The 27,066-nt window shown below is 35.1% G+C and overlaps 1 protein-coding gene across 3 annotated transcripts in view; it reads left to right on the forward strand.

Annotated features, from left to right (window-relative positions):
• Window positions 21,067–27,066, forward strand: part of LOC109332009 (V-type proton ATPase subunit E-like) — a 19,664-nt gene continuing 13,664 nt past the window's right edge. Inside the window, exons 1-7 of one of the 3 annotated variants that reach the window (XR_002105869.1) lie at window positions 21,067–21,265; window positions 21,380–21,480; window positions 21,799–21,979; window positions 22,262–22,458; window positions 22,733–22,832; window positions 23,783–23,917; window positions 23,999–24,125. Coding sequence is in view for 2 of the 3 variants with exons in the window: in XM_019566847.1 (XP_019422392.1) it covers window positions 21,164–21,265; window positions 21,380–21,480; window positions 21,799–21,979; window positions 22,262–22,458; window positions 22,733–22,832; window positions 23,783–23,818 (717 nt within the window). In the remaining variant the exon portion in view is untranslated. Of the gene's footprint in view, window positions 21,266–21,379; window positions 21,481–21,798; window positions 21,980–22,261; window positions 22,459–22,732; window positions 22,833–23,782; window positions 24,126–27,066 lie in introns of those variants that run through there. The other 2 variants (XM_019566847.1, XM_019566846.1) reach the window with 2 other exon arrangements.

Below are 27,066 nucleotides of genomic sequence, written 5' to 3' on the forward strand. Positions count from 1 at the left end.
GAGGAAATGACGGGACGACTGAGAGCACCGTGAAGTAAGCAGGGACGACACTGATTGGACGGTGATTCGCCAACATTGTCTTGAGGGAGAGTCTGGGTGAGACGAGTCCCTTGTATTCCTGGGGAGGTACCCTGTTGGATCGGACAACCCTCACAGGCCAAACTAGGCACTCTCTGACAACTTCGGGATTGCATTCGAGATCGATGAGAGGGATGCCCTGAAAGCGTTTGTACGACCTAGGTCCGGGTAGGACTGTTCCTGAGGGAACCGATCGATCGATTTTTACTTCCTTGCGAGGATATGTTATTTCCACATGCGAGCTACTATCATTGTGTATTTCTATGTTTATGTGTGTGATATGGTTATGAGTAGAATATTGATTATATTATTTGATATGATAACTGAGGAATTATATGTTTAAATATATTTTATGTCTGAGTGTGATATTCTGAGTAAGTCCACGCCGTCAATGAATTTATGTTCATTAGATGTCTTACTCTCTCTGTTGTATTGTTTCTTGTTTTGTATATGTTTACTATGCAGATGGCCTACAACAGCACCACCCACATTCGCGGCTACCACTTCACGATGTCCCCGGCGGGACAATGGGTCAGTGATGGGCACCGATACACTTACACAGGTCCCTGCAGTCTGTCGTTGCACATGGAGTGCAACGGATCATTGATGATGATCCCTCACCCTGACGCTTACATCGACGCTTCTTTCACCTTGCCGCCAACGCGTCTGATGTCTCCAGATGTTGGACCTCGACACCCGCCAATCAGGAGTGACGGCGCTGGTTCCTCCCACGGTCATAGGACGTGGGCGGATTGTTTGGATGCTCCGTCATCCCGCAGAGCCCAGAGGAGCCGGGTTCTTGGAGGGGGTCCTTGTAAGAAGACTCCGAGTCTGAGAATGTCATCCCCACCAAATTATGCCGCTGGGTTGTGGCATGACGAAGTGGAGGAAGAAGAGGAGGAGGACGAGGTCATTGAACTCGTGAATGTGGAGAGTTCGGTGGAGGTGATTAACCTCGTGTCGGACTCAGAAGAGGAGGAGGACCCGAGTGAGGGGTCCAGCATTCCTGGAATCTTCTGAGTCAGCTTGGGGGCCAGTCGATGTCCTCTTTTTGTTTTTGATGGGGGCTGTGTATCTGAAGATTTTGTATATATAGTGGCGATGTAGTTTCCGCTGTAGGATCTGATTATGACTTAATTGATTATATGCATTACTTTATTCAGGAAATTGTGAATCAGGTTAAGTTATCCTTTGATAACGATAAGTTGATTTTCCGCATTCGAGTTACTTAAAGTGATGTCCCGGAAAAATGAAGGTTTTGAAAAGGAAATAAATTTTATATCTCTTTATTTAAAAAAAAAATTATCCATTTTTTCGCAATGTTTTTTAGAAGTATTTTTCGGGGTGTTACAGTGAATGGTACTAAAGAATAAAAGGGGTTGTACTACTTCACTAGTCTTCTCTGTCTGTTTCCAACTATGAATATATTGTGGGGGAGAGTAATTGTTTGCTTAGATGCTTAAGGCTTATATATTATTTAGAAAAGATGAGGTATCCATCCAGATTAAGTTTTTTAAATCATTAACTTTAGGGAAATTTAATGGTTTGAACTAGTGAGTAGATATAAACTATTAAATATCCATAGAATTAATAGTTAGGATAGAAATAACTTACTTTTGGAGTAAGTGAGATACTCACTCATTAGAAAAATATGTTGACAATGACAGAATAATAGTTTTTTCTTTTTATTGTATCATCATCTATTCATATTTAATAATATTATTATTGACATTTCTAATATAAGTAATACAAATGAAATTATGGATAATATACTATGTATTAATTTTTACACTGTTTATACTGACAATACATAAATATCACTTTATATTATTCAAATAATATTTTTAATAGAATTATGGTTACAAAATAGGTGAAAATATAATTTAAAATAATATCTAACGAAATTGACTGAGTTGGCTTGTCTTGATTTATCAATTTTATATGCTAACCTGATGAGTCAAACCAATTCAGAAATACGATGGATCTGATGAGCAATTCGAACCATTCAGTATTTGTTCCCATTAGAAACCGAGTTTAACAACAAGTAGGGAGAAACTGGTTGGGAAATAGGAATCTTATCACGTGACATGAGCCACAGAGGGAGAACGAAACATGCCAGTATGTACACTCCATATGTCAATGATTATAATTGATTGAAAAAATATATTTAAATTAAAATTTTAACAATTATCATTTTTTTTTTGACTAATCTTAAGTAATAATATATAGAATTGTATACAGAAAATGTCTACCCAGATTAGCAGTAGCTTAGTCGGCTAGTAGTTTATTCTGTTTTACCGGCTTCACCGGTTGCCTCTCTCCTTATTTATCTCTCCGACTCACATCAACACACAGCTATAACCACAATTTAAATGTTTAAACATCGCTTCACCATCCTTAGTTGAAAACAAACCTTCGTGTTCTTCTCCTTACTCTCTATCTCTTTTTCTCTCTGTGCGGCTCTTCCGCTTGGGTTTCAAGAGAGAGAATTAGAAATAGAGATAGAATCAAGCAAAACAATTATTCAACCTTATTTGTTTGGACAATATTTCATTTGAATTTAAAATGGCGTGTCCCCAAATTTCTTTCGGATTTGGAGTTGTGGTTATCCTTGCCACTCTCATTTTCGCTGCTCATGCTCAATCCCCGGCACCAGCACCTGCCCCTATTAGTGACGGTAATCTCTTCAAACCCTCTTTTTGTTTTCATTTCCAGATCTAACATGTAAATCGCCAGATTCAATTTGGAGTATATTTATCTAACTCAAAGCCGAATAATTCTCATTTAAAAATTGTTACAAGATCTACCAAAGTTACTTACTAGACATTTCTTTTAATTTTGATTCAAGATCTATTGTCCATTCCATATTAGTTATTTTTATTTTTTCATAATAACAATTTTTCTCAGTTCATATATATATATATATATATATTTCATGCTTTCATTCTATTCCCATGAAAATTGGAAATTTATTTTACTTTATTAGATAACCATGACATTGTAACGTGTGCCATTCGATGCATATCTCCTGATTAGTTTTTTTGTTATATTGGTTTAATTAGGTTATAGAAGTTTGATGTGTCTATTTTTGATTAAAACTGACCTGTGGAAAGTATATATAATTTATGTTTTCTTTATGTGTTAGATTTTTACCTATTATTATAAATCAAAAGATATCTTTCACTGATATTTTGTCGCATTTATGTTTATATCTGTACTTCCTAAGCTAGGATCGTGTACTTCTATTGTTTTAATTTATATGATTTTTGAATTATAATAGACAAAGGGGATTATTGATGTTGAGAGAAGGTTTCAAAACACATTACTGCAATAAACTTGGCTAGAGGAAAATTAATGGTGATAGACCTGCATTTTTTTTATATAGAATATATTATTTCCATGTTATTTTTTTGAAGAAAAAATAATTTAAATATAAAAACGTAATTTATAAATTTAATAAAGAATGAAGATTTAATAAAATAATTTGTGATAGTTGACATGATATATACAAAATATTTGCAAATTTCTCATTGTGGGCCTTTAATAATCATTATACAGGTGTTGAATGTTTTTTGTGGGCTATTATGTGTTTTTATTGAGTTGAGAATGAAAGAAGATAAAAATAAGAGAATGTGTTGAAGAGTAATAATATTTAAAAAAATGAAAATAATGTTTGAAAACTTCTAATAACTAATGAGAGAGGTTATAAAATGATAAGTTTGGAATATAAAATTTATGTAGTGATTGTTAATATTATTTTAGGTTTATTAATAGTAAAGATATAAATATTAGGTATGGCAAGATTAAGAATACATATATTAGGTAAAACATCTTTTATTCAGAAAGTGATAAAATCTTTTCTTGGATAGTTTGACTATATTTAGGAAAGATCATTACAAGCCTGGATGAGAAGTAGATCATATGGAATGTAGTAGCTCAATTGTTAGACATTATAAAGGGACAAAAAAAGAAACTGTAAGTTAAACTTTCGGGGTTTGTTTTAGAGTTGGATTTTGGAGGGAAATGAAAGGAAATAAAAGGTTTGTGAGTCATCTCACAAGTGTATTTCATGGCTCTCAAGTAGTGTTGTTAAAATTGTACTGTTATCAAACTGGTCATGGTACTGGTATAGTGGTACAGTGGTTCAACTGGTGGTTCAGTAATTAAACTATGCCGGTTAAACTGAACATACCTAGTTATATTTATATATATATAAACCTTTAACAAAAAAATTCAAAATAGGTAGATACTCAAATTTATAATTCATATTCATAATCTACTCAAAATTCACATAAACAAACAACTTTAAGTCTTTAACAAATTCAAAGTCTAAAAATTACAAAACATATATCAATCCAAAAGTATCACTTAACAACCGCAAAATATAAATAAATGACACAAGTTCACAACTCACTCTACAAAACAAATAAATTTGGAGTTTTAACATTTAACACCAATGAGTCAAAGTTGTCTCATATCGATATTATATTTTTGCACCAAATCCTATCTTCAGACAGTACTCCAAAATTACACAAATGTCAGTGAGATCACACACGAATGTTGAGAACCAAAATGTGTAATCTAAGTATACCTTGGAAGCATGTGCCTTGAAGTGTTGAAGAAGGGTTGGAAAGATGAGTCACCTTGTAATGGGTTTTTAAGTTTTTTTTTTTCAAAAAAGAAAAAATATGTATAAACCGGTCGACTTAGTGAAATACCGGCCGGTTCACTGGTTTTTGACCCATTTTGACCGATTTTGATACTTGGTCGGTTCAACATCTGTACCGTACTGGTTAGAAGACCAGTTCACCGGTTTTCGGTTGAATCGGCCAGTATAGTACGGTTTTTACATCATTGCTCTCACGTCTTCTATTTCCATTCCTTCCCCTCCAAAATCCAACTTCTAAATTAACCTTTAAGAATGATGTACAGATCAATTATATGTTATTGAGATGATTTATTGTATATTATGACACGGATTAATCTGTCTCTATCCACATGAAAAGTCTTGGCTGTTGAATTATAATAGAACAATAAAATTTAAACCAACAATTTTGAATTCACTTTAATATTATTTTGTGTTAGGTTTTTTCAGGATCGATTATTGATCAAGGGATAGCATATGTGCTGATGATGTTGGCTCTGGTACTGACATACCTCATCCACTAGGGCTAACCCGGTGCTTCACAAAGGGTTTTTTTTTATCGGTTGTTGTTTGTTAAAATTAAGAGATGTGTGTCATTTACTGGTTTTTGATCCTGTGTCATTCAGTGGTTTGTGATCCTGGTTGCTACCAATGTCACATTCATTTAAGCAACGTATATTCTAGTCCATGTTATTTCTTTGCAATATAATGATTGTCACCATGTGGGCATGATTAGGTTAACAATCACGAACGATGGACCCAGGTATATAATAAGGGGTTCTTTTTTCAGCACCGCCATTCAATGCGGAATTCTAATATTGAAACCAATGTTGCATATAACCAAACTCATACAAGTAAGAAATTCTCCCCCTCTCTTCATCAAATGCTAAAAGAACAGTCTTCATATGTGGAGTCAATTCAAATTTATCATTTCCCAACAAGAAAACTAATGCAACCCTTTTTTAGTAATGAAAGCTTTCACACTAGCACACCCCTCTTAACAAATAGGAGGTGTGGGACCAGTTGCTAGATTCAATTTGACCATTGTAACTTTGGTTGAAACTACTACAAATTTGTGTCGGCTAGCCACAACGAAAGAGGTATTTTAAGTTGAATTGTCAAATTACTAAAGCTAATGTAGAATAAAGTATCTCACACCATTTCACCAATGTTAATCATGCAAATTAGCATTTTCCTTAATTTTCCCAAAGAAATGAAAAGTGTGTGAACCTTAAGGAAAACTATGACCAATTAACAGTTAGCCGAGAAAGCAGCAGGCAAACATTGTATATTTTTCTCTTACCGGATAGATCTAAGTTATTGGGGGATTTTCATATTTATTTTCTAAACTGGTGTACGATTTTATTTGCTTGTACATTACACTTTTAAGTTGATTCTTTTACAATTGAGTTGCATACCACTAGAAGACTCTTAAACAATTTTGCATAAATATTCATGTAAAACAAGAAATCCATCCATTACAATTCTAAAAGTTGATTTCAAAGTTAATCATAAACAACAATGTTTTTAATGTCATAAATTTAATTCCTTGTTACAATCAGATTCTGAATATTTAAGCTAAAGGAAAATTAGAAATCTATGGAAAGAGCGGAAACCATGAGCCTGCCATTGATTTCACCTCAATCCAATTTCACACCCTAGAAACCAAAAAAATGTCAATATCAAAATTACTTGTGGATATATGAAACTCAGATTGGAAAGTGAGCAGCTTCTGCGCATCAAAACAGTGAATGGTAAATGCTAAGGAGAGGGAACAAGACTATCAAAATTATCAAGCCTTTTGACTACTTAGCTTTGTATCCTACTGTTCTTGTCCAGCAAGAGAAAACTTCTTCACTTTCTGTCGAAGCAGGAAAATAAAACAACTTAGAAGAGGAACACGACTATGTTGTAAATGACTACATAAACACAAATATATCTAGTGATTAACTCAGAGGATAGAGGCAAAGCCATACACAATTACCATTGAAGTGCAGAACTATGCTGTATCTAGAGAAGACAGCATCTATAAGTATATATCTGATTTATGTTTAATATCATGTTTGAAATGTCAGATCAAGTGAAACTCACATCATGAGACGTATCTGTACTGCTTTAAGCTTTTGTATACAATTTCGGTTGTGGCCATCCATTTATCTCAAGAAGGATGAGGTCAAATAAGGCCAATCGGTACTTATTTAATCTTCCATTTCTTAAACTAATTGCACAGCGGAAGAGAGAAGAAAAATCGAATCTTTTATTAATTCTTTTACCGAGAGAGAAAATGTGCAATTGGAGGAGATGGAGAAAATGTATATTAGGAAAGTTGTTAAGAACAGAACTAAATAATCATCTACTTATATAGTAACTAGGCTAACTGAAAAAGAGAATGAAAATAAAAAGGGCCTAACATAAATGCCTAAATCAGAAAAGAAAAGATGGGCTTTTAATATTAAGCCCAATTACAATAAAACAGAAAAAAAGAAGATGAACATGGAAAACCATTATTGCTTGAGGATGAAGGTAAAGGGAGAAGGTATACTTTTAACATCCCCTCAAGTTAGGCGGTGCAAATCACAGTCTCAATTTAGAAACACAATTCTAAAATTCCTTTGGAGGAAGACCTTTGGTGAAATTGTCTACAATTTGATCTCAAGAGGAAATGGGAAAGAGATGCACGAGTCCATTCTAAATTTTCTCACGAACCACATGGAAGTCGATATCAATGTGTTTTGTGTATTCGTAGAACACAGGGTTGTGAGCAAGGTATATGGCAGAGGTATTGAAGGTCATTGAAGAGGTACTGGAGCCACTGTAGTTCACATACAAGACTTCCCAGTGCCCTATACTCGAATTTAGATGAGGAGCAGCTTATTATATTCTGCTTTTTTGTCTTTCAAGAGATAAGGGAGGTGCCAAGGAAGATACGGAATCCAGTGATGGATTTCCTTGTGTGAAGACAACATGCCCAATCTGAGTCTGCAAAGGCAGAGATTTTGAGGCTTGATATTGAAGAAAATAATAGGCCTCGTGAAGGTAAGTTCTTTAGGTAATGGAGGACTATGTGAAGAGCTTTAAGGTGAGTATAGTGGGGTTTGGACATGACTAGACTGAGTTGTTGGACAACATAAGAGATGTCTTGTCTAGAGATTGTGAGTTATATGAGTCTTCCAACAAGCCTTCTGTAGAAGGAAGGGTCTGTGAGATGGGTGCCTTGATTGATTTGTAATTTAATGGCTGGGTCAGATGGGGTTTTAGTAGGTTTAGAGACTAAGGTTCCAAATTCTTCTAACATACATAAGGTGTACTTCCTTAAGTTTAGGTGAATGCCATGTGAAAACCTTGCAATTTCTAGGCCTAAAAAGTATTTTAGATGGTTAGATCTTTGATTTTGTATGTGTTGTCCAAGATGATTTTGATGTGATTAATTTCAGAAAGAGAATTGCCTGAGAGGACAAGGTCTCCATATAAAACATAATAGCAGTAAAGGAGTTGGAGGATGTTTTGGTGAAAAGAGCCTGGTCTACTGATGAGTGAGTGAAACCCAAGGAGATTAGCTTGGCAGAGATAGTGGTGTGCCATTCGCGACTTGCTTGTTTTAGGCCATAAAGTGATTTATAGAGTTTGCAAACAAGATTAGATGTAGAAGTAAGTAATCCAAGAGGTGGCTACATATACACTTCTTTGTGTAGATCAACATGAAGAAAGACATTGTTGATATCAAGTTGCTCAAGGAACCATGATTTGGCAGCTGCTAATGCTAGGATGACTAGGATTGTAGTAATTTTGACAATAGGGGAGAATGTGTCAAAATAGTCTACCCCTTCTAATTGATTGAAGCCTTTAGTCACTAACCTAACTTTTTATCTCTCAAGGGTGCCATCTGTAAGATACTGGACTTTGTAAACCCACTTGCAGCAAATAGAGAATTTGTTTCCAGGTAGAGGAACCAAAGACCAAGTGTTGTTGAGTTGAAGGGCTGCATTCTACATTTCTTCTTGCCAACAAGGGAGAATTGAGGCTTGCTTGTAAGTTGATGGTTCTGAGATTGTTGAGACAACTAGGCAAAAACTCCTATATGAAGAAAATCAATTAGCATAACTGAGATAAGATGATAAAGGGCAGAGAATACCTGAAGGTGAATTGGCTTGTGGAGGGTTAGAAGTAGCAAGATTGCAATGGTAGTCTTGTAGGTGAGATGGTGGTTTTCTGGTCCTAGTAGATTGTCCTAAGGGTGTCTGTGGCTGATGTTAGTTTAAGGGTTGAGATGTTGTTTGGTTAGGAGGTTGTGGTTGGTTTATATGATATAAGTCAGTATGGTCAAGAATGTTTATGTAATTAGGCTGAGGATTGTGAGTGCAAGTAGGTGTGGATGAACAGTCAATGTCATTGGTAAATTGGAAGAGGAATTGGTCTTCATAGAAGATGGAGTTTCTGGATATGAAGATGGAGTTGGTTTTAAGGTTGTATAGAATGTACCCATTGGTTCCTTCTTTGAAGCCAAGAAAAGAAACCTTAATGGCTCTTGTTGAAGTTTAGTCTTATGAGATTGAAGGGTAGTGGCATAAGCTAAGCAGCCAAAAACATTTAGGTTTTCTAAGGATGGAAGAGACTTGTGTAAGTACTGATATGGAATTTGCTACTTTAGTAAAGGTGTAGGTAACCTATTGATGATGTGAACAACATGCTACATAGCAAATTCCAGAGTTTAGAAAGGAGATGTGATTAAAAGAAAATGGCCCTTGCAACATTAAGGATATGTTGATGTTTTCTCTCAACAATACCATTTTGTTGAAGGTTTTCAACACAAGTTCTTTGGTGGATGATGTCCTTAGAGGCAAGGTGATCATGCATCAAGAACTCTACACCATTATCACTCCTAAACACTTTAGAGTTTTGTTAAATTGAGTTTGTATGTAAGATAGGAAATTGATCAAGTGAGGCCTAGCCTCTACCTTCGTTTTAAGGAGAATATTCCATGTAATCTTGTGTGGTCATCAATTAATGTAAGAAAGTATTTATGACCATATATCAGCATGCAAGAGATCAAAATATTGTAAAGAATGAGACATATTTGTGTTAAAGGGGAGTTTCTTTTGTTTAGCCATATGACATATGTCACAAGCGGTATTGTTATGTTTAGCAGATTTAAAAGGAAAATCTTTACTAAGTTGTATTAATATAGAAGCAGGAATGTGCCCTAATCTAAGGTGCCAACGGCAATAACCATTAGTAGAGTGAGCAAAATTTGTAAAAGATGCAGAATTTATTGTGAATTGACTAGAATGCTATAAGTCTATGAAGAATAGTCCATGACGAGGCTTAGCTAAACCAATAATCTTCTTGGAATGATTCTGCAGAATTAAACACTTGTTGTGAGACAGAATTAAATGGAAATTGAGATTATGCATTAACTTATTGGCAGAAAGTAACTTGATGTGAAATTGAGGAACAAATAAAATATTTGCTAAAGAAAGGTAAGATAAATGATACCAGATGTACAAGTTGTTACCTTGTTATCATTAGGTAAGATGATGAACATAGGTGCTATATACTCGTAAGTGGAAATGTTATTTATATCATGAGTAATATGGTTTGTAGCACCTGTGTCTAAAACTCATTGAGACCTGAGGATCCAATAGTGCCAATGGTATGATTTTCTATTCTATTAGGTATACTATTTTGATATTCATGAAGATAACCATGCTCTATAAAGAATGTGTCTACAATGTGGTTAGTTCTCTCAAAGTATGTGAAAAACTTGTTTCCTTGATTTCTACCTCCACTACCAGGTCTAGAACCTCTTCATCTATATGGGTAATTACCCCTGCCTCTAAAGTTGAATGTATTGGTTGTAGGGATGACAATGAAAATCGAACCTGCGGGTACCCGCCCAAACCGAACCCGAATTTAACGGGGAAAACTCAATGTGATTGGGTTCAGGTTCGGGTTTTTCCCGGGTTTAAATTTCGGGTTCGGTTTTGGTAGATAAAAGACCCTAATCGGAACCTGCCCCGAAGTAATGTAATTCAATTTAAAATTGAAATTTCTCTCATGTGCCCATTCTTTTTAATTTCTAATTTTACTTCACATACTATTTGATCTTCAAACATAAAAGAAATAAAATAATACAAGAGAAAATAGAAATACTAGAGAAAAATGAAACGAAAATGATATCATACTTTCCTTAGTACATTTGTAATTTTCGGGTTTTTTGGGTTCGGGTTACCCGAAACTTGATGGGTTTGGGATGGTATCTTTATTTTCAACCCCGTTGAGTTCAGGTTCGGGTTTTGAATTTCGGGTTCGGGTTTGGCTTTGTGCAAACTCGACTCTGACCCACCTCGTTTCCAATCCTAATTGGTTGGGTTTCTAGATGATTTTTGTTTTGTGTTTATAGACAAAGCAAAAATTGAATTAATTGATTAACCATTTCCTTAATCGATTAACAACTTTCCCATTTACAAAGACTTAATTGATTAAACAAAGTCTTAATGGATTAAAGTTTTTCTGAAAAGACTTAGTTGATTATGTATGAACCTCTAACATGAATGATGGATGCATGATGCATGACTTTGAAAATGATATAAGTATTAATGCCCAAAATTAGGTATGCATGCTAAATACTCCTAAGTCATGTTATGTATGAAAAATATCTTTATGCAATATGCTCATACTCTAATTATGTGAGATTTTTCAAAAAGTTCACCCAACTTAGACTCTACCCATTGAAAGCATCTTAGGACCTAAAAATAAAATAGTTACTCTTAGTCTTAATAATCTTTTCTTGAAGCTTGAGTATGAGTATTTGTTTTTGTTGTTGTTGATATGCCCTTGCCTTTAAGCTTTAATCTTTATCTTCATATAAATCATGTTTTTGTGTGCTCCCATATGCAATCTCCCCTCCTTGATGATGAGTTCTTGCAACTTTTGAAATCTTCTTGAAAGACGATCTTGTTTTGAGATTTGATTTGAGTTTGATAGTTTGCTCCCCCTCACTTTGTGCATTTTAACTTTGAATATTATGGAAGCTTGTAATGCATCAAATTTATAAAACATAAGACAACAACCTTTCTCCTCCTTTTGGCATGATCAAAAAGCATTATTACAGTTAAAAAATAAGTCAAAAGTAAAGAGATAAATAATGATAAAAGATCTTAATCGATTATGCACGACCTTAATTGATTAAGCATCATTAGAGAGTTCACTGAAATTACAACTTTTGTTGCAGTTAATTGATTATAGTTGTTATTAATCGATTAAATAAGGATATTTCAGCACATTTATAAAACAATCTTGATTTTCTTTGGTGTTACATGTTAGAATTAGCATATATTTAGCAATTATAGCAGTTGTATTGACAACATAGTAAGAAACATAACACTTATAAAGCATCATGACCATCCATTTCAAACATAAATGTACGAGCCAACACAATTCATAATACATATGCCAAAAAGACCAAATAAAACAAAATTTTAAAGCCATACATAGAGTCATGAAAGTACAATGTGAACAACAATGACATAAACAAACACACATCCTCGACGAAACCAACTACGACTACTAATGGTTGCCCTAACTAGACTAGCTACTACGAGGTGCGTTGGAAGAAGCCTCCAAAAAGTCTTGAAAAGGAAGCTAAGTTGATCTAAGCGAGTCTAGTTTTCTAATTCTTGTCTATGAAACTTGACCATGAGCCTTTATTTCATATATTGCATCCTATTCTCCATGGCTTGCATTCCATTATCAATACACTCATTGAGGCATTCTTCCATAGCATCCAAGTGAGCCAAACTGAAAATTGGTTCTTTAGGCATAGTAGGAGCCTCATCCGGTTACGATGCTTGGGTTTGCTCAACTGGAATAGTATCCTCATCATCATCCAATGTAATAAACTTTCCCTTAACAACTCTAATATACTTCCCATCCTTGTATTGAAAGTGGCTATAGAATTGTCGAACTAGAGAATGGAAGATATTACCATTTAACTAAAGAAATGTATTTGCCCTTTGTGCTTCAAATTCTATTGGGAATTGAAAGCCTTTCTCCACCATCCATGCCATGTTGACATACCAAACGTACGCTTGTTTTCGTCCAATGAACTTAGACAATCTTCCAGCTTGTGGAGCTGGAGTGTTGTAGGGATCACTCCCAACATAGGTTCTGCCACCTTGAGCAGAGGAAGAACCACCAATATCCACATTTCTCATACTCCTAGGATGGTGAAGATGATGGTTAATCCCAGTAGTGGTATTCACTCTCTTTGGCCTTCCTTCATAAAGAGGGAAAATTCTAGGTTTAATGATTTTGAGGGAAGATTGATGGAATACGAAGGTAATATTGTAAGTATTAAATGGCAACTAAAAAGGGGGTGAATTAGTTGTTCGGAGAAATGACTGATTTTTCTTCTTTAATATCAATGTGTTTGTGTAGAGGAATGTTAATATAGAAATCAACCAAATAAAGCAATAATAATTAGACAAAGAGAGTAGAAGAAGAAGAGTACACATATAATTTTATATTGGTTCACCTTCTTGCCCACCAAAGATTACATCTAGTACTATTGTCACACAAGAGATTTTTCCACTAAATAATTTGAGTTGCAATTACAAATTCTGAAAGTGCGCATGTCAAGAGGAGAACTTTGGAAAGCTTGAAGATCATCAACTTATGTTTTGGTTTTGATGATGACAACTTGTGTTTATAAGAGCTTGAAGATCATCAACAAATCAACGTGCTTAAGTCTCAAGATTGGTATTAGACTTAGACTAGTGATTAGTTTAGGATGAGTCTAAGTCTTAGGTAAACTCAATACATGTCTCATATGCATAAAACTTTAAATCATTTTAGTTTTGAGATATGTCATTTATAATATGTTCATGCATCACATAAATACATGTAATCTGTGCATCCTAGGCATAAACTTAGTATTGAACATGTATAAATTAAGTGTATAACGTATTTTGAGTTTTGCAATTTGAAAATACACTTGGAAATATGCAGTTAATCGATTGAGGTGTATTTTAATCGATTAACATAAGTTTTTGAAAAGCTATTGAAACAGAAAACTTGGAAAAGCAGAATCAGTTACAATTTTGTAACACGTTAATCGATTAACCAAGGTCTTAATCGATTAACTGGGCTGCAGAATTGATTCTTTATAAACTACATTTTCAGAACTTAAGCCATAACTTGCATGTTAGATTTGAAGAGAGTTAGAGCATATTTCGTGTAAATTGTTGCATCTATATGACATTGCATTTGTGAGATTAGAAAAGAGAGAATTCTATGCTTTAGGATTGAGAGGCATTTCATGTTTAATTTCTCACTATTTCACCTCACATGTTCATGCATTCATTGATGTCTTTGCGAAGATTTTGTATTCTGTAAAATCTGTTTTCAACTAATACATTGTCATGTTATATGAGACTCTGTGTTAGAGTTTTAGAGTAAGATCTTAATTGTCTATTTTGAGCATCATAATTGCTTTAGATTACTCTATGTTTTTGTTGTAAAAAGTGTCGTAACTTTGGGAATCTCGAGGTATCTTACCACCAACGAGATTGTGTTGTATCTTCATTAGCTTAGACATCTTGATAGAAAGAATAGGTTCTTGGTTGGGGCTACAGGTTCTTGGCTGGGGCTACACCGCAAGAAAGGTTTTCTTGGGCGGTAGGAAGGGAGTCAAACCAAGGGTAAGGTTCTTTAGTATCAAGAAAGAGTCTAAGTGTTGTAATTGGAAGAATTGCTTGTGAAACATTATTTCAATTATAGTGAAGAAAAATCTCCAAGATCAGCCAGGAAGCCTGGATGTAGTTTGCAAGTGGACACGCAAACGAACCAGGGTAAAAACCTTGTTGCGAGATTTCTTCTTTCCCTATCTCTCTTTTTATTGCTTTAATCGATTACGTAGTATAGCTGTTTTAATTGTAATATTCTGTTTCTACACTATACTATTGTAACTCTGATATATCTGTTAGCTCTGTACATTTGTTTCAATCTCGGTTGATTGTCGTGCAAGAAACCGATTCTGTTTGTGTAATCTGAGCTATTTTAATCGATTAAGTTGATTGCGTTAATCGATTATTCCTTCTCCATTAATGTGTAATCTGAGCTATTTTAATCGATTAAGTTGATTGCATTAATCGATTATTCTGTGTCTGTTAATCGATTAATCTGGGGTTATTTCAGCATTATTTGTTGTTTTCGGAAAAGCGGATACTCTGACCGCTACACCTATTCAACCCCCCTTCTAGGTGTATTTTACCCACTGATACCTAACAAATTCTCTCCCCAACACCCTTTTACCTTACACACTCACAACTATCTACCCTTGGAAAACAACCTTTCCAAGTGAACTATTTCCCCCTTCTCAACACACCCTTGTGATGAAAAGTTAACAACAAGATGAAGAATATATCAATAACAGGATTGTCTTTATAAGTTTTGACAATGCTATAACTTGAAATCCTATTTTCTATCAATATACTTAGTAAAAATGCTCATATATCTTTGAAAGTTTAGAAAGTAAGCACTTAAAGCAACTTCAGAAAATCTGAAAGTTTGGGAACGAAGTTGCAAAAGAGTGCAAAAAATTGTTTTACTAAGTAGTGAAAATTTCGTGTATTGATTGTGTTATGAATTGAATGTCTCAATTACTTTAAATAGGCTTCCAATCAGCCAATGTAACCTTCTATGAAGAGGAAACACAATTGGGATCAAACTCATTCACTTTGGATGAAAGTTGTTCATTCAAATTTAAAAATCTGGTTTCCAAAAACAATGGTTAATTGATTGTCACGACTGTGAAATCGATTGCCAAAAGTATCTATCCAAAGTGGTAATCAATTAATACAAGTAATTAATCGGTTACTCAGTGTCAATTATGCTTTGTAACTGTTTACTTAGTCAGGTAACCTGTTACGTAGTTCTAGTAATCTGTTACCAACTGCCACACAGTTCAGGTAACCTGATACCTAGATCTAGTAACCTGTTACTCATGTCAAGTAACTCATTACTTTGCATTATTGATATTGTACCAAGACTTATTCAATTCTTCTGAAAATAGTTTTGATTTCTTTGAGAATTGCTACTAGTATATAGATTGAGCATAAGGATAGAAGTACATATTGAAGACTTAATCTATAAAATTTTTAGCTTGAATCTTATGTGTCTTCATAGTCTTCTTCCTTTTCTTCTTTTTGTGATCTTGGTGTCTTCATCAAAATGTGACAAGGTTAGGAGCAAGATCTTCTTCACAATCTCCCCTTTTTGATGATGAACAAACCAACATTCTTTGAAATTTGAGATTTGAATTTTTATGAGTGAGCATATGAAGTATGCATATAAAGTATGCTCCCACTATCTTGTATGCTCCCATTTGTTTTATTGTATGTGCCTAAAAACATTTTGACAGGAAATACACAACTCGAACTTTTCTCCCCCTTTTAACTTCATCAAAAAAAAAGAAAAAGCTAGTTGTCCAGCATAATAGACATATATATATATATATATATATAGCAAAGGATAACAAGATATATAATTTGACTTATTGAAAAGCCAAGGTCATAAATTATTATAAAAACAACAATATGAATTTGTGGATGATATCAAATTCTAGAAGATAATCAACATGTCATAGCATAACATTTAAAATAGTTAAAACGTAGTTCATACATAATAAATAGTTAAGATAGCAAATAACTACCCTAAAACAATAGTTTTGAAACAACAACAACAACAACAACAACAAATGACTTAAGTAAAATCCTAGACCACTACTCCTAAGAATCCGGATCAGCCCACTTAGAATCCAAGTTCATGTAATCCAATCGGGTTGACAAACATCGAAGCTCTTCTTGGACTTGATTGTTCATCGTATCAAGAGCATCCATCCTATTTGTTATGTAGCCTCAAAGTGAAAACAACTCGTCAATTATCATCTGATTGGAAGGAGTGGAGTTAGAGGAAGATGATTCAACATGAAATGAGGATCGAGTAGGAGGGTCAACAGAAGGATTTTATGGGTTAGCAACTTGTTGATCACTGTGATGCTTATAAATCATGTTGGTGGTATCTTGAAAGAGTCTCATCTTGTGGATCACATCCACATCAAATTTTTTATCACGAGCATCGAGTGAGATCTTAGACTCTCCATCAAAAGAAACGCCAAAATACTCAAGTATTGCAATTATGAAAATAACACAAGGCAAGGGTCCATAATCACCTCTAAAGGTCCACATTTGTCTCATTACCATTAATGACCAATTAATTAGAACATTATGTTTAATTGCATACGTAATTGTAGTTCCATATTATTTAATTGTAAATGTTTTGAAATCTTTGGAACAACAATGTAACTCAAAAAGTAATGAAGCAAACAGTCATCTAGGTTTAAGTTTCCAACAAGTAAAATATTTTGGTTTCTAATAGAATCGCCGATAGACCTTTGCTTATGCATTTCAATTTCGCCTTTTGAATATATGTACAGAGAGTAGTGGAAATCCATCTTATTATACCCTTCCAAATCGCATTGAATGTCTGACTCTATTTTTGTCCCTATGTATGGCATATTACCGCAAATAGAACTTAGAGTTCTGAAGTCTATAGCAACTTCTTTGCCTTTGACAAAAGATAAGATTTTATTCTTCTTGAAATTTAGATTGCAGTAAAATACACGTACAAGTTCAGGATAGTAAGAACAATGCATTTCACAAAACTCAAAGAGCCTTTGTTGCTTAAACAAGGTAAGGAAAATCAATTTATTATTCTCAAAAGAACTTAACATACCATACTTAGGAGTAAAAATGGGTCTTTGCATGAAGTGTTCCTTAAAGGTTTTGTGTTGACCCTCGTTAGCCAAAAGACGCGCCAAATCCAATATGTTTACTTCATTAGAGGTTTGTTGCTTTCCTTGAGTCATATTGGTGCAATGTTTCTTGATTCTAGCAGATGAAGCCGTGAAGTTGAGTTTTTGAAAACTTAGGTTTTGAAGGTTTGGAGATTTGGGGGTTTTTGGTTTTGACTCTAAACACAAAAATGATCGATGGAATGTGTTTAGAATTTAAAATATAGTATGAATCAACTCAAAAATCAGTCAAAACGATTTAGAAAAGTGGTTTTTTGAAGTTGTGGGGTTTACCACGATTGAGAGAGTGAAATGGAGAAGATGAAGTTTGAAAATTCTGAGATTTTGCCTTAAATAGTGTAGAGTGTAATCGATTAAGACAAATATGTTAAGACAAATATGCTTCATCAAGAATGCCTAATTCTCGTCTAAATTTATAAAATGGTTCTTTAGCAAAAGGTTTAATATGAATATTTTCTATTATGTATCAATAAATTCCAAGAGAACGTCTTTCTTTTGGACATGGTCCTTAAGGAAGTGATGCCTTATGTCAATATGTTTGGTTCGGGAATAAAAAATCAGATTCTTTGTAAGGTTTATAGCACTAGTATTATCACATCTTAAGGGAATGCATCCTAAGTCTAATCCGTAATAACGCAATTGTTGCTTGAGCCACAACATGACAACAACTTCCTACTACTATGTATTCTAACTCAGCAATACTAAGAGCAACACATGCCTGCTTTTTACAAGACCATGAGACTAGAGAATTTCTAAGAATGTGACAAGTACCACTTGTACTTTTCCTCTCATATTTGCATCCAACAAAGTCTGAATTCGAATATCCCACCAAGTCACATAGACTTCCTTTAGGATACCATAGTCCTACATCAAGTGTGCCTTTAAGATAATTTAATACCCTTTTTATGGCAGTAAGATGTGACTCTTTAGGCTATGATTGATAACATGCACAAAGACAAACACTGAACATAATATCCATACAACAGGTTTGCAGTCATCCATTTCAAATCGTTTCAACATATCCCTGCAATATTTAGACTGACAAACAAAGATGTCATCCCCGAGTTGTTTAATTTGTAGTCGAAGAAGGTAGTTCAACTTTTCTATCATGGACATCTGAAACTACCCTTGCATCATTTTACCAAACTCACTACACAAAAGATCATTTTACCAAACTCACTACACAAAAGATCATTAACATAGATTTGAACAAGTAATGTATTATGATCCATTTTATTAATTAATAATGTAATGTCGATCTTTCCTTTAGTAAATCCTTTATCAAGTAAAAAGATTGTTAGACGATCATACCACGTACAAGGAGCTTGCTTTATTCCATAGAGAGCTTTCTTAAGTTCATAGACGTAAGAGGGATGCTTGTAGTCTTGAAACCTAGGAGGTTGTTCGACATACACCTCTTCTCTTATATAACCATTTAGAAATGCACTCTTTACATCCATTTGATATAGCTGAAAATCCAAAGAGCATGTATATGCAAGTAATAACCTAGTAGCTTCAAGTCTAGCAAACGGAGCAAAGTTTTCATCAAAATTGATACCTTCTTCCTAATTGTGTCCTTGTGATAAAACTCTTACTTTATTTCTTATAATAAAACTATTTTCATCTAATTTATTTTGAAAGATTGAACGTGTTCCTATAGCATGTTTATCCTTAGGTCTAGGAACAAGTTCCTAAACTTCGTTTCTCTCAAACTTGTTAAGTTCTTATTTCAATTAACCAACAATCAATTATAAAGAAGCACATAGTCTTGATTCTCTATTACTCATAGAGATACGTAGGAGCAAGGTCTCATCTTTCAGACACAACAAAAACAAAATATATTTTTTTCCTTTTCATTAATTAATTAAACAAAAAAACAACTTTAGGTATAAAATAATTCATATAATTTAGTAAGGGTATCGTCTACTATGGGTGGATTAGATGCTAATACCATCCACACTCCGTAACCGACTCTCGAGTCCGAATTTCAAATCCAAAGACCAACATATTCCTAATAATGAATGAAAGAGATTTTTTTTGTTTTGTCAGAGTGACTCCAAACTAATTGTGCAATTGTGCATCCGATGCTTAGTCAAATTTGGGACGCTACAAAAACCATCCATGAGATAATCATGATTGTCACTATATTATATCGGTCTCATAATCAGTTTCACAATCACTTCTGATGGAACAATTCTTCATTCTTTAATTGTAGTTAGCTCTGAAGCATGGATACGTTGAACACCTTCACGCGTCGGTGTCTGACACGTATCTGACATGGATATGCTCGGATTCGTGAAGGATAGTATCCCTAAAGTATCCAAAAATTAAAATAAATAAATAAAATAAATATGAAGATATGTATCTGATACGTTTTCAACAAAAAAATAGGATAAGATAGGATACATTTTATCATTTTTATGAATTATTCTACTATATTTTCTAGTTTTTGTACTTGAAATTTTGGAGCACAATGATTTACAATTTCTATTGTATTTTCTACTTTTGATATTTTGATTTACATTTATAATTATATCATATTTTATGTATTTTTTACTATTTTATACACGTACCATTGAACATGTCATCTCTATTTTTAAAAAAAATGTATATCGACATATTAGATATATATTATATCTAACACAAGTATTTCTATTCGTGCTTCATAACTAGGGAGAATCGTTGAGCCATATTTGCTATTACAAACTATTTCCCTTCTCAAAAGATTTCCAACCCTCATATGCTTAAATCTAAAGCTTTCAACAATTTATGCACACTGTGTACCTTTTCCACTTCTAGGGCCTCGAGGGTAAGTACAAGAACAATTTTGATTGTCAATTTTGAGTATCATTTACTTTGTGGTATTTTTTACCACAGAAAAGAATCATTGCTTGAAACTTGTGTATTGTTTTATTTTGTTAAAATAGGTTGAATAAAATTGAATATTATCTAGTTTGCTCATTCTGTCTAGCCTTTATTCGCCATGCTCGCAAGCATCCGAACTAGGCAATGTGGGCTCTATCTGAGCATAAGGTGTAACAATAAAGAGATAAATTCAAATAGTTGTTAAGATTGTATTTTAATATCTCAAATTGTATAGTTCCATCTGTATAATTATTTATTATAATAAATATATTTGTATGTAAAATATGTATTTTTTATTTTATATTACTAGCGTATATACAATTATATATTTATATATATTTTTTGTAATTTTATTTAGGTGACCTAGATGTTCGCACTGCTCGTATTTAAGGCATACATTACCTATTTAAAATTGGAGATGCTCATATCTATCCTAATTTAGATGAACATTGCAAGGTGACGGACAGAGCAACCCTATATTGATAAAAATGTAAGTAAACATTTTTTTTAATTCCAATAAATAACTTTAACTTCACATCGAGAACTAATTTTGTTAATAAACATTTAATAAAAAATAATAAATAAAAAAAGCAGGAGAAAGAGAAATTGCATAAAAAGAGCATTGGTAGGCTGACAGTACGTATCAATCATCAACGAAGTTGACCGATCTTCTCCGATTCGATTCCTCAGAGTTTGAGAAAAAAATGAACGACTCCGATGTCTCCAAGCAAATCGATCAGATGGTGAGGTTTATACGCCAGGAAGCGGAGGAAAAAGCCAGAGAGATCTCTGTCTCTGCCGAAGAAGTAACTTCATTTCCTTCCATTTTTTTCTTCTTCTACATTTCTTGTTTATTTATGTTTTGGACTTGGATTTGGAATTGGATCGCCTCTAAATTCTACTGGTTTCATTTTGTGAAGGAGTTCAACATCGAGAAGCTTCAGTTGGTTGAAGCCGAGAAGAAGAAGATCAGGCAAGAGTACGAGCGCAAAGAGAAACAAGTTGAAATTCGCAGGAAGATGTAACTTACTACATACCTTTTTATTCTTTCATTTTCGTTTGAAATCGAATCCTGGAGATTTATTCACACTCTAAATCTCATTTTATGTTCAGGCATTGAGGATTGTTTTTATTACCCAAGCTTGATTTCTATTTAAAGTATAGCGGATCCTTGTAGTATTGTTCATTGAAATCAATAATTAATATTGACATATGTATTGTCCAATGACTCGAATAGGTTAATGCCAAAGTGTGATGAATGGTAAATTCATATTTCTTAATGAGTGAGATTTAGAGTTTAGTTTTTGAGGTTTAATTTGTGGTCCAATTGTTTGTGCAGTGAGTACTCGATGCAACTGAATGCTTCTCGTATAAAAGTTCTTCAAGCTCAAGATGATGTAGTCAATTCCATGAAAGAAGCTGCATCCAAGGAACTTTTGAGTGTGAGCCATCACCATCATTTGAGTTTGACCCATCATGATCATGTGTACAGGAACCTTCTGAAAGATCTCATTGTTCAGGTTAGTTAAAAATTGAGTATTGCACATAGGCAGCCACTGTTACTTCTATTTATTTATTTATTGTGTGCTAATTTTGTATTATTTGTGATGACGGCAATGTTGCTAAAACTAATACAAATGTTTTTACGATTTACCTGCTGATTCCATTGAACCAATGTGGTTGATTGTGTTTGTGTGTGTGTTCTGATGCCATTTTGTGAGCTACTTTCTATATGTGTGTGTGTTTGTGTGTGTTTTGATGCCAATATGGGCTTGGAGTATAATATAAACATTGTGTGACAGAGTTTGCTAAGGCTGAAAGAACCTGCTGTCTTATTGAGATGTCGGGAACATGACCTGCAATTGGTAGAGCATGTGTTGGCTTCAGCTGCACAGGAGTATGCTGACAAAGAAAATGTACATCCACCAGAGATCATTGTCGACAACAATGTCTTTCTTCCACCTGCACCCAGCCATCACAATGCCCATGAACTCCACTGGTATTGCTCATGCTATTATTGAATCCTAATTAATTTTCTGGCTCTTACAATCAGGGTTCTATTTCTTACCGTACTGTACCTCTTCTCTTGATTAGTTGTAACATTTTGTTCATGTAAAACATAAATGATTTTGAAATTTAGGAGTAGCCTGCTTTTAATGTTTGTAGTTTATTGAGAATTCTTGCTAAAATTGCATTGGGCTAGTACCTGTGTATTTGCCTTCATATTGAGATATCAGTTACATTATACTTGATTATTATTTGTGGATGTTCAGCTCTGGTGGGGTGGTGCTGGCTTCTCGAGATGGAAAGATTGTGTTTGAGAATACTCTGGATGCACGACTGGATGTGTTGTTCCGTAACAAGCTGCCAGAGGTAAACTTTTTGTGCATAGCAATTGCCTTGTTCTCTGACTGGTGTTCTCTTTATTGGATCTTTGTTGCTTAATTGTTTTTGTATTGTGATTTCATGTTATTCTCAAATGGGAAGCTGGTTATTTTTAAGATATTGGAAATTTTGATATTGAAATAAAACGCTTCAGATGAGTTATACACACTGTGATGGACAAATAGGACATTTAACTCAAATGAAAATGCTGATGTAGGAGGGACTTTAGCGTTATAGTTTTTGTTGAAAAGGGAAAATTTTCTTCAAACAAGACTTGGTGAATTATACACACTGCGATAGACAAATAGGACAATTAACTCAAATGATGTTGTGTATGACGGGGTGGAACTGGGAGGGGCTACACAAGTAGGATAACTAACTCAAATAATGGTGTATGATGGGGTGGGACTTGGAGGGACTTCAGGATTATAGTTTTTGTTGAACAGGGAAAAGGGACATAGTTCTTCAAAACAGAAAATGAAACTAGCTGCTATTGCTTAGATGACTTCTAGCATTCATGAATCACTTATAGTATGTAGATCATTTCATTCAATTTATAGCCATTGATTTGGTCTGCAGACTATTGATATTTCTTTCATTCTGTGCTTTTGTATTTTCTGGAATGGCCCAAAATATCCTCTTCAGTAATTGTTACTTGCAATTTCTTTCTGCATCTAAACAGAATATACCTTATTACCACTAATCCATTACTGCCCAACTGTACATCTATTGTATATAGTTGATTTTGCAGAGTGACCAAGATGCAAAATTTGATGTGTCATGTGTCAATCTTGATTCTATAATATAAACAAATTTTATTTTGTATTTTCGTAGTAGAAAAGGTGTGGTAGCCGAACGTTTTTTTTAAGATGAACAATGAATAGTCTAACCACATCTAATGACTGATTTCTTATGAAGCTTCTTGCTCCTTATTGCAGATCCGGAAGCAGCTCTTTGTACAAGTTGCTGCTTGAAGGCTTTGATTGGATTGTTACTTATATCATGAATCAAAAGATTGTCTTTGACCAGAATATCTATCGTGTCCTCGCTTCTGTGGTCTTATTATTATTGTCGTTTAAATAACATTTTTTGTTAGTCCAGTTCCCACATCGTATGTGTTTGGCTATGCGGAGTTCTAAATTTTTACTTGAAAGTGTTTGCTCCATCATATTACAGCTTTAAACTTTGTTAAGCAAGTTGGAGAGAATAATATATTGTGTGGTGGTTTGAACTTTGAGCATATGAAAATGTAAACAAGGTAATGGAATCAAGGAAGTGTAACTGTTTTGTAATGGTCCTGGTTCGTGTAACAGCAGAAAATTAGGTTTAGAGTTTAAAGTTTGCATGAAAGGCATAACTGGACAGTCATGGGAGAACTGCCAGGTCTGGGACGAGAGTAAGGTGGCGATCCTGGTTTCATTTTAAAATAATAATAATAATAGTTACCTGCAGTGCACCTAGAATGAGAGAGATGAGAATAGCTCAAACAATGTTTAGATAATTGTGCGGGACATCAAATTGAAGAGATCTTAATTTAGATTTGATTGGTAACAATGTTTAGATAATTGAGCCGGACATCAAATTGAAGCGGTCTCAATTTAGATTTGATTGTGCAGATAAGTTTTGATCAATTGACGTTATAAAAACAAGTGCACTGTTAATGGCAAACAACTTTTTCATTTTTATTTGCATATTTTATAATTTATTACAACTCATCATGAAATAAGAACAATATTTATTTTTTCTCACAATAACAAACATTATTTTTATTGTTGTTTGGGTCTCACGGTATTTACTTTTTCCTATAATATCTATCTCTCCTCATTTTCATTTGGTTAATACCAACCAAGAGTTCTTATTTAAAAACAAAATTAAGGAAAGAAGACTAACAAAGTGGACCAACAAAGTGGAGAACAAAATAAGAATTTTCATATTCCGTTAAGAACAACCTTAACAATGACTATAGTGACTCTTATTTAGTTGGACCCGTAGGTTCTTGTGTTAAAAAACAAGGAGGGAAGCTATATGGTAAATTCAAATTTGGGAATGTAACTCAACAAAAACAAAATCTTGCTGCTACATACATGATATGCACTCCTCATCTCACCAATGCAAGTGCCGCAGCAAACAGGAAAAAATGTAGATATACACTACTGAAATAGGGGAAGATGATAACCCTAACAGTGGACGGTTGGCCAGTGTGGTGGATGTTGTGTCTTCTCCTAGCTTTTGTATAATTGTGTTGTTTCTTGTTTGGACCTTTTTCTTAATTCAAAAGGGAATGGGTTGGAACTTTCCAATTAATCCGATTTTGACAAGTTCAACCTGATTAAATTGTATTTTGTCTAGATGAAAATGGTCCAAGGGCGCGATGGGTTGTTTCATGAATGATTAGTGGTCAAACCATTTGGCTTGGTCTATGTTGATATCCCATTTATGTTTATGATATGTTTGTGTTTGTTCTCTATCAGAACACGAGGGTACGGACAATGATGAGTCAGATGTTGATGAAGAGGTAGGAAGTGGTCGTCAAGGTGACTGGAGGTAGCAAGAGAGTTGGGCCCGCCGGTGGAGGTACCTGAAAATGCTCTCCGACGATCAAGTCAGTATATGAAGTAGAGAGAGTGAGTGACAGGAAGAACAATATTAGAGAGTCAAGGAGTTTTTGTTAAGATACTTCCTGTTGGTGGGTACTCCTATTTATAGGAGTGAGAGTTGACCTTGGGTTCTTGGCTGGTGGTGCGACGCGTGGCCGACCAAAGGTGCTGCCGGGAGCTGCTTTTCCCGTGTCAGGCGGTCTGCGGGATCGTACGCCGTGCCCTTCTTGTCTTCTAGCCTGTGGGTGGTTAGGTTCCCGCTCTGCAACCCGTCTGTCGCGCTGGCAGGTAGGTTGGTGGAGTACGGAAAGCATGTTGTCCCCTGGGTCAACTTTGGTGGTCCCAACGAGTGGGGCCACCTCGGCGTCTAAACATGACCTTTGGTTCGCCGGATAGGAACAGTTGCCCCCAGTCTGCCACGATGCTGGATGAGTATGCTGGGAGACTTGACATGAGCCTCCTTTGATTTGGGCGAGGGGTCTGGTCTGGCGTCTTAACTGGTGGCTCCCTTTGGCGAGCTTATTGGATACCGGGGTCTTTTCTATGGCGGATGGTCCTTATGAGGTTCGGCGCCTTGGTGTTGAAAAGCTGCCGATTGGGTTGACCCGGATATTGGGCGTGGCTCGTTACGGCAGATTACTCTGTTGGGCGTATGGGTTTACCTGGAATGTCTTGGGGTTTTTTCTTTTGGGACTTATGATGTAATTCCTCGGTTCGATGCACTACGTGGCAGGTATTAATGGCCTTGGGCAGTGCACTGGCTAGAGTGGACGTTTCATCATTTACCTTCTGCAACCTTTAACATCCGCCGAACCTCATTATGCCTTGGGATTGACCGCTAGTCACTTAAATGCTAACACGTGTCAAGATCTCTGGATTTTGCCGAATTTTACCTTGTTTTTCGGATTTCCATTGGATCGCACTCGAGTGTCTTTATGCGGTTCTGATGAGGACATGGATGGGCTTTGTGGGAAGGGCCCATGGTCCAGGTTCTTCTATAAGTAGGGGTTTTCGTGATGTTTTCTCTTTTACGCATTTTAAACGACCTTTCAATTTACTCAGTCATTTCTTGCCTTTCGTGTGATCTCCTTTCGGACTCTTTCAACCTCTTCAAAAACCCAGGTAACCTTCTGTTCTCCATGGTTTTTATTTGTGATTATGAGTCTGATTCCGACGTGGAGATCCTCCCTGGACCTCCACCATGTTTCCAGAAATTGCCCCCTTCGTCTTATGCATTGGTGGAGGTTCTTGAACCGTTGAATGTAGTTCCTCCTCCCTCCTCCAGAGGTGGAGGTGGGGGGTTTTTCTAGAAGGGTGCCGATGCCTATCTGGCCTCATTGCGTGCCAAATATGGGCTTAGCAGTTCTGATTCTGAGTCTGAGTCTGAATCTGATGATTCTTGTGATGGCAGGTTCATGACGATGAGGACTTATAAATCAAAGGCATCGCAACTATCTGTTCCAGCGGAATTGACCGGGGAGGATTCCCGATACTGGTGGGTGGATAGGGAAGTACTTGGGACACCTAGTACCTTCCCTTATGGGAGCTCTCTTAGCCTGCCTGTGGGCAAAGAGTCGTTTCACGGTTTCGAGGCTGTTGCTCCCCGGACGGTGGAGAGGGTCTAT

Source organism: Lupinus angustifolius, chromosome LG17 (genome assembly GCF_001865875.1).
Source record: "Lupinus angustifolius cultivar Tanjil chromosome LG17, LupAngTanjil_v1.0, whole genome shotgun sequence".
NCBI lineage: Eukaryota > Viridiplantae > Streptophyta > Magnoliopsida > Fabales > Fabaceae > Lupinus > Lupinus angustifolius.